The following is a 9,424-nucleotide window of genomic DNA, read 5'->3' as shown; positions in this document are numbered from 1 at the left end:
GATCATAAAATTTCCCCGGCTCCTTCGCCATTTTTTTATGATCTATCTATAACAGAATAAAATATGAAATAATTTTTTGTTTGCGTGGTAAACGCCATCTGTGGCTTTAGTGCACAATCAGCGGAAATCAGTAAACTCAACAACTTATGTTGATGGATATCTACTTGCTGAACTGAATCCACGGCGTAGCTCACCTCTACGTGATAGGCAAGTAACCATATTGAATAAATAAGAATAGTGGTCAGCGACGCGCTGATGAGATCCAACCAGATTGCGATCCGCGTCTAACTGAAGACTAACCACTACTAACTTCTTATTGGTCCAATTTGGTTACGTGCCTATCACGTAGGGGTGAACTACGCCGAGGATTCAGTTCAGCAAGTAGATATCCATCAACATAAATGAACCTTGTTGAATTTAGTGATTTCCACTAAATGTTCACTAAAGCCACAGACGGCGTTTACCATGCCGTTGTAGTACTTCATAAAACGCTGTCTCTAGGCAGCAAGTAGAGTTGGTTGGTGTTCCCTTTTGGCTTTTTAGCCCGAGTGCCTGCCCTACTCTTTGAGGTGGGACACCGATTTTCACCCCCACCATTCCTCCCTCCCCACTCATACTTCCCCCTTTTCCCAACCTTCCCAATGAACTTTCTCTTGGTATGTACAACCTTCTGATTGATCTCCCTATTCGAAGAGGGGTTTTAGTCGGCAGGCGCTTCGGCGAATCCGACATCACCCCCCTCATTGGGTGTCTTTTAAAGATTTCCCCTCCTCGAGGAAAACTAAACGAAAAAAAACGTCGATGTTCTTTGTTCTGTCGAAACTGTCTGCGATGAACTGAGGAGACCCAACCAGATCGAAATTGCGATCTACGTCTGACACTATAAACTTATTTATTAAATAGAAAACTGTACCGTACAGTTCATGTAGGGGTTATAGACATTGGGTAAAATTAAGTGATTTGAATTCTAAGGTGGGAATAAAAACATAACAAGATTCCGTTATTTTGAAATCTCTCATATTTTCAATATTAATATGAAAATTCATTTAACTTTTATCCAATAGAAATTACCTAAAATTAAGGAGGAAAGATTGTTGTTGCTGTCACATTCTCGCCGGGAATCGAACCCGGGACATTAGGGTTTACGCACCAATGCTCTGACCATTAAGCTACGAAAGGTGACAACAGAAACAGTAATAAAAAGTACTTATAAGGTCACAGATTCGACGAAGTAATCTATCCGTATATATTAACACCATATGAAATACTTTTAAGAAACTTTTAATTGTGGTTAATATTTAATATTAATATGAAATTTTATCATCACTAGAAATAACCTCAAATTAATGAGAAATAATTATTGCTGGTGTCGCACCTCGCCGGGAATCGAATCTGGCTTCACGCACCAACATTCTAACTACTAAGAGTGGTACAGCAGCAACAATGTTTCCTCAATTGTAATTTGTAGAGGAGTAGAGGAAAACCTAGATTCGTAAATAGTTAAGGATGTGGGATGTTTCTAGTTTTAGGGAAATGCGAAGATTAGCTCAGGATAGGAAAGAGTGGAGGTGCGTGTCCAACCATTGTTAAGACTGACGACTTTATGATGATGATTATAGTATTTAATTTTCATATTTTCCATTGTTTCCCTATGGAATCCATAGTTTCTTTACCTTTAGGCTCGTCTAATAAGTAAAGGTTTTTGAAATAATTTCTTAAAACTTTTTGATTATACATATTATGTATCTATTATTATATTACAATATCTTGTACATCGATTCGATATTGTTTTTTGTGATTTTTTGTAGTGGCCCATGGAATTTAGCAGTTCTGAAAACGTCCCCGTTCCTTGCTGTTGGTAACATCAGTGGTGATTTGGCAGGTGCTGAACCTTGACTGAACTGCGAAATTCCATGGACCATCACAACGCAGTCTGCAAAAAATTTCGAACCCATGTAATACTTTGGATTGTCAGTTTTCAAGAAGTTCAGAATTTTTTACTCTTTCTTCAGTTCAAGTATTAGTAGGCATCCATGCAATGTCTCTTTGTCTCTTTTTAAACTTCTAATACTTTAAATGGCCAATGTGAGCAAATTTTGTTCATTTCATGTAATGTTTGAACGCCGATAATATTAATAAAACTTCAGTATTTTGCATTTTGCAAACGGAAAATACAACTGGAAAAGTATTTGGAATGCAAGCACTTTAAATAAATCACACCTCAACTAATATTTAATTATAATTGGCGGATAAAATAAAATAAATGGCAACAGATGTTCTAAATACCTAGGTACATAGTTTTGTGCTACGGAAAAGTGTAGGTAAATAACAAATAATAAGTTTCAATCATAGATCGGTATGGAAATTGAGAGTGGTGCAGGTGCTATTACAAATTTAGATTACCTCTGACGACTAATTTGGCAGGAAAACTTGTAAGGGCGTCTTGAGTATGAAAATTGCTAGCAGTCACTTGACATTCCCAAATGCCATCATCAAATTCTAATTTAGCCGATTTAATCCATATCGAACATTCTCCTGTCTCTTGCGAACCTGCCCATTCGTATTTGTGAAGGTGCATTCCAACGGGCTGTAATAGACTAACATTTTTAAACATCTTTTCTCATTTTTATCTAATATAGCATGTAAAATTTGGTCATATTTCTTTCATATACCTCAAGAAAATTTACTTAATGATTTAAGAAATAAAAAATTTTTAACAAAAAAATCAAACCGCTTAAAAAACTGAAAAGCAAAAAGTTTCGACCGAATACAGACCACTTCGAATTATTTTATTCGATTAAGCTAACGTGCCTATCACGTTGAGGTTGGCTACGCCAGGATTCGTTTCAGCAAGTAGATATCCATATATTTAAATGGACCTTGTTGGAGCATACGTAATCCTAAAATGTAGCATCGTACTACAGATGGCGTTTACCGCGCNGTTCCATTTAAGGCTTGAAGTGCAAGCGAGAGCGCGGAACGAGCGACAAAGAGGCACAATCGGCCTCCGCGTTCGGCAGCGTTCGGCATCTGTCTCTCTCCTACTTGAATGAGCGATGCGTCCACGTGGACAGCTGCTATACAATAATACATTTCCATTTACCTCCTTCTCTATATCCATACAAAATATCTATCAAACAAATAAAATTAAAATTTTCTTTTGAAAAAAGAAACCATTCCATCAGTATTTTCTTATGACGTTGTCACGTTCAATTATCGTCAGTAAACCAACTTTACAGACAACCGATTTTTTGTGGCTATAATCTACTAATCACTAATACTACTACTACTACTACTATTATTTTCCTACTATAAATCATTCCCTGTTTTTCTACTCCTAGGGTTAGATTTTTTTTCCAAGTTTATATGGGACTAACTTCGGGGTATACCTTTTCCAATAAAAAAATAATTATCAAAATTGGACTATTCCGTCAAAAGTTATACTTGGTCATACATTGCAATCAGTGAGTGTACAATAATAAATAATCATCCCCTGCTTTACTACCCTTAGGGTTGAATTTTTTTTCCAAATTTATATGGGACCAACTTTGGGTTATACCCTTTCTAATAAAAAAATAATTATCAAAATCGGACTACTCTGTAAAAAGCTATGCGTGGTCATACATATAAAAAAAAAACAAAAAGAAATATACCCGTCGACTTGAGAACCTTCTCTTTTTTTTTGTCGGTTAAAAAATCAAATAACATAAGTCGTTAAGAAAATGTTCATTTGTGATGTATTTATAGTTACGGCGAGCTTTTCAAATCCCTATGTTTTCTATTCGATTTATTTTATTTATGTACTTTTTCTTTCATGATGTAATAATTTATTTAATCTATGTATATCTATATTAGGGTTTTGCAATACGATAATTGTTTAAATCATTTATTTGTACAGGTTCGGTGTATAACTGGTTTTTTATGTATACACATCAAAATGGTTTTTAAATTGTCCTAGTCTTGGTATTGGTTTTAGTCTTACTTATTTGGTCTTGGTCTTAGTCTTGCTTAAATACTTCTAATGTTGCTCTTGGTCTTTTTGATATAGTATTGGTTTTGGTCTTGGTCTTGTTCATTTAATCCAATACTTAAGTTGTTATGGTCATTCTTTTAAGCACAAATTTTTATTTTTCTTCTATGAAAATTTGAGAACTTACCGTTCCTTCAACACATAAACTGATCCTTCCCCCAAAGCATAAAATGATCTTTTAGCGAAAAAAATAGTACAAGGTTCTTGAAAGAAATAAAAATGTCGAACAAGAAATTGTTTGTTTCTATATTTCTCTATTTATGTGTTATCCAGACATAGGAACAAACAACACTTATTCAGTTACTGCCAGGACATTTTTATCATCATCATCATAAGATCGTCAGTCCTAAAGACTGGTTGGACACGTACCTTCACTCTTTTCTATCTTGAGCTAAACTTAGCATTTCCCTAAAACTAGAACATCCTACATCCTTAACTATTGGCCAGCAGTAATCTTATCTAGGTCTACCTCTACACATCCTAACTCCTGTTTCTGCTTCTAATATATCTCTGACTAGACCTTCATGTCTGAGAAGGTGTCCTACCAACCTATCTCACCTATTTCTTATTGACTTCCGTAGGGTCGCCTGTTATCCTATTCTTTCTAGCACCTCTTCATTTCTAACCTTTTCCATCCACGCTATCCTCATCATTCTTCTATAACACCACATTTCAAACGCTTCTAACCTTTTGTTTTTCGCCGCGCCCACTGAATATGTCATAGAAATGACTTTTTTTTATTAAAGGCAACACGACCCTACTCTATCCTCTGCTTTATATCTCTACCACTCCCTCCGTCCTGACTTCTCTGACTTCCTAGATATCTAAAGTCATCCACTTCTTCTAATTTTTCGTCTCCTATCTTTATATTGGCTCTTTCCCTACTTTTTCTTCCCTTGCATACCAGTATTTTAGTTTTACTTTTATTTATTTTCATACAGTATTGTTTTTTATTCTTCTATACCCTTTTTTTTAGACAGTTGGAAAGTTTCTATTTTTCATATTCAATGTAAAAATCAAATTGAAGGATGTAGGTTGTTCTAGTTTTAGCGAAATGCGAAGAGTAGCTCAGGATAGGAAAGACTGGAGGTACGTGTCCAACCAGTCTTAGGACTGACGACTTTATGATGATGATGGTGAGTATAAAAATCAAGTGAAGCAAACTGAAAATTTCAATTACAAAAAATGTTATGTCCCAAGAAAAGAATATATAGAATTTAATTCGAATAGTTTAACTCATAAATTCACTAGAAGTTTTTCGTTTAGTTTTAGTCTTGGTTCGGTCTTGGTTTTAATCTTGCTAGTATAAAAACAGTCTTAGTCCTGTACCAATTTGTTGTTTATTATTGTTTACATTATGGAGCCACAAGTAGCCCCTCCAATACTGTTTGTAGAGGAAAGTCAATTAATTTTGAAAAATTACCTAATTTTGGATACCCACTGCATTATTTGAAAATCTATCAACATTTTTTTTGAAATTGATAACACAAAATAAAATGTGTATATACTTAACATAAAAGAATAATTGTAACTAAAGCACATATGCAGCTAGATTGTTCACTACTAAGTGGCGCCAAAATATTATCTTATTTTTTGTAACGAAATTGAATGAAAGATAGTATTCTTTGAAGACCTTTTTCTAGATTTTGTTCATTTCATGTAATGTTTGAACGCCGATAATATTAATAAAACTTCAGTATTTTGCATTTTGCAAACGGAAAATACAACTGGAAAAGTATTTGGAATGCAAGCACTTTAAATAAATCACACCTCAACTAATATTTAATTATAATTGGCGGATAAAATAAAATAAATGGCAACAGATGTTCTAAATACCTAGGTACATAGTTTTGTGCTACGGAAAAGTGTAGGTAAATAACAAATAATAAGTTTCAATCATAGATCGGTATGGAAATTGAGAGTGGTGCAGGTGCTATTACAAATTTAGATTACCTCTGACGACTAATTTGGCAGGAAAACTTGTAAGGGCGTCTTGAGTATGAAAATTGCTAGCAGTCACTTGACATTCCCAAATGCCATCATCAAATTCTAATTTAGCCGATTTAATCCATATCGAACATTCTCCTGTCTCTTGCGAACCTGCCCATTCGTATTTGTGAAGGTGCATTCCAACGGGCTGTAATAGACTAACATTTTTAAACATCTTTTCTCATTTTTATCTAATATAGCATGTAAAATTTGGTCATATTTCTTTCATATACCTCAAGAAAATTTACTTAATGATTTAAGAAATAAAAAATTTTTAACAAAAAAATCAAACCGCTTAAAAAACTGAAAAGCAAAAAGTTTCGACCGAATACAGACCACTTCGAATTATTTTATTCGATTAAGCTAACGTGCCTATCACGTTGAGGTTGGCTACGCCAGGATTCGTTTCAGCAAGTAGATATCCATATATTTAAATGGACCTTGTTGGAGCATACGTAATCCTAAAATGTAGCATCGTACTACAGATGGCGTTTACCGCGNCACAAGTAGCCCCTCCAATACTGTTTGTAGAGGAAAGTCAATTAATTTTGAAAAATTACCTAATTTTGGATACCCACTGCATTATTTGAAAATCTATCAACATTTTTTTTGAAATTGATAACACAAAATAAAATGTGTATATACTTAACATAAAAGAATAATTGTAACTAAAGCACATATGCAGCTAGATTGTTCACTACTAAGTGGCGCCAAAATATTATCTTATTTTTTGTAACGAAATTGAATGAAAGATAGTATTCTTTGAAGACCTTTTTCTAGATTTTGTTCATTTCATTCAACTAAACTGTATTTAAAATTGGCATTAATAGCCTCCTGGTGCCAGGATCGAATTTTACTTCCTTGGTATTGTCCTTTTTCAATGAAAGTCCTTCTACATCCAACATATGACAAGTGACAGCCGCCTCTCTACGTCCCCCAATACGGCCGGTCACCGTGGAGGTCAAGGACCGCAACCCTCCACTCCACTCACTATGCATATGCACATATAATGCACGTTCCTTATTATCACGCGAAAGGCTAATAGAATTTAAGCAAGCCATATCAACTATTAAATATGATATAATTGGTTTGGCAGAGATTAGACGAACAGGATATAACATAGAGGAAGCTGAAGACCACATATTTTGTAGAAAAGAATCCTAGATTATTATATTCTACCTACTCTCTCTTATGCATCACAAACATGGATATTCAACAGATTCACTAGAAACAAAATATCAACAACCCAGAGAGCCATGGAACGGACCACCCTAAAATTAAAACTAGAACATAAAAAACCAAATACTGATATCAGAAGCATGACAAAAGTTATCGATGCTTTACAACATTGTGTTGTGTCCCGCGACTATGTCGCGTTCTTAAATAGGGATGATGACAGTAACCAAGAATCACTAAAATTATGATGTAAATTAATAATATAGAACTAAAGTATTCTAAAAAACAATATTTTGTTTTTTATTACAACTGCGTTTAAGTTAATTTTAGTAAAAATAAAAGTACAAAATCTGACTATCTGCCATATTAGATCAAACGCCAATAGGAGGCGCGTGACGTCACGCTTTCGTAAACATTCTAACGTTCTGTTTAACGGTCGAACTTGTTAGCTTGTTTTGCTCATTTAGATATTATTTGCTCTGTGGCGAAATAACTCTTATTGTTTTTTTGTATGTAGATAAATGTTTTTTCTAGTTTTTCTATTTCAAATATTTCATTTCAAATAATATTTCATTCCAAATATTATTTCACTTCAAATATTATTTCAATTCTTTTCAATTACTTATATTATAAATACTTTGGTTTCCTTTCAATCTAAACTCTATTGTTCTCTCAATCACTTTTACCCAGAATTCCAACTTCAGCTATACCTGCATGCGCTCCCATACTAATATGTATCTGGTTTTACTCTTAATTGCTTTCTCTTTAATTCTATACTGTCTAATTCTATGTATTCCTATAAACTAGTGTCTTCACCCTCTCTCTAACTACTTTTCCTTCTAGAACTTTCTATCAAATTTACGAACAACCCTGTCCTATAAATACTCCAAAAATTCTTATCTATACACAGTTCTCGTCTACCGCCTCTACTACCATTCGTAAGTGCTTCTGTATTCTATTGTTATTCGCTACATTGTTTTCATTTTTGTTGTTATCTTTGTTATTGTTACTGTTTTGTTATCTTGCTCTTTTTGTCACTTTGTTCTTATATGTCTGTTGCATTTTTCCTGTGCCTTTTTGTTACTTGTGTTTTCGTTGTTATTGTTATAAATTGTTATTTGTTATTAGTGTTTTCTTGGTACTTAAATAATTTAACACCAAAAGACACTAAAGCTCCATTTATCTGATTTTTGATAGTTAAAAATTAGTATTGTGTTATTATAAGAGTGCGAAAAAGAAAAGTTAGCTATGGAACAAGGATTTATCAAGGCAAATAGCTCAAATTTGCCAAGGATCGACTTGTTGATGTTGGGAGGTNTTGTTGTATCCCGCGACTATGTCGCGTTCTTAAATTGGGCTGTACACGCTCACTTCCAAGCAAGTAACCAGTACACACTTTTTGAGAACAACTTTATTTCTTATTACTTACACTTAACTTAATTTATACTTAACCGTTAACTTAAAATAAAAAATGGAAAAGACGTAGAAAATGTGGTATGTTGCAAGAACAGGATTAGAATTAGAACTCCTCGAAATTTGGTACCTGCTCCCTTTTATAGGGACGCTAGAGAAAGCGCCATTTAGGACACTTCTCAGAAAAGTTTCAAGTACGATGCTAGTTTTATAGCACCAAGTGCACAAAGTTTGGCTTCGTTTTACAACGGCAAAAAAAATACAAGAAGTAAATATTACATTTTCTAGTTAAGTTTAAATCTTGATATTTCTTGTTAATAATGATATATGATATAATAATGATATGGGATATTTGATGATTACCTAAAGAGATATGAAACGCTTATTAAACTAATAATTAATATGTGGAATATAACAATTGCAAGAAACTAAAATGGGAATGGGCCGGCCATGTTGCTCGTATGGAGGATGAAAGATGGACAAAAAAGATAATAACATGGAAAGGCCCATTAGGTAAGAGACGAAGAGGAAGACCAATAGAGAGATGGCTCGACGAAAATTATGAGAACAGCGGGACAAAACTGGATAGAAAAAAGCAAAAGATAGAGACAAACTGAGAAAATGGAGGAGGCCTTCACTCAGTAGAGAGGTCCTTAGTAACACCAGTGATATTTCCATGTAAAATAATAATATAAAAAACCTAGTTTCATATGTAATTAAACCGATTAAGTCTCTTAAGTTTAAGTATAACCATATTTAATTGTAAATTTTTGTTTTAATGTTATTAAGGAATAAACAAGGCTTTATTATTATTAT

General features: G+C 33.8%; 1 protein-coding gene across 1 annotated transcript in view; it reads right to left on the bottom strand.

Moving 5' to 3' along the window:
- LOC108735732 (peroxidasin) overlaps positions 1-9,424 on the bottom strand; it is a 128,449-nt gene that overhangs the window by 48,361 nt on the left and 70,664 nt on the right. Inside the window, exon 3 of the mRNA XM_025979217.1 lies at positions 5,984-6,167. Coding sequence (XP_025835002.1) covers positions 5,984-6,167 — 184 coding nt within the window. The remainder of the gene's footprint in view (positions 1-5,983; positions 6,168-9,424) is intronic.

This window comes from Agrilus planipennis, unplaced genomic scaffold, assembly GCF_000699045.2.
Source record: "Agrilus planipennis isolate EAB-ADULT unplaced genomic scaffold, Apla_2.0 scaffold32, whole genome shotgun sequence".
Taxonomy (NCBI): Eukaryota; Metazoa; Arthropoda; class Insecta; order Coleoptera; family Buprestidae; genus Agrilus; species Agrilus planipennis.
Note: the sequence above shows the minus strand (reverse complement) of the source record. Positions and strands in the feature narration are given on the sequence as shown.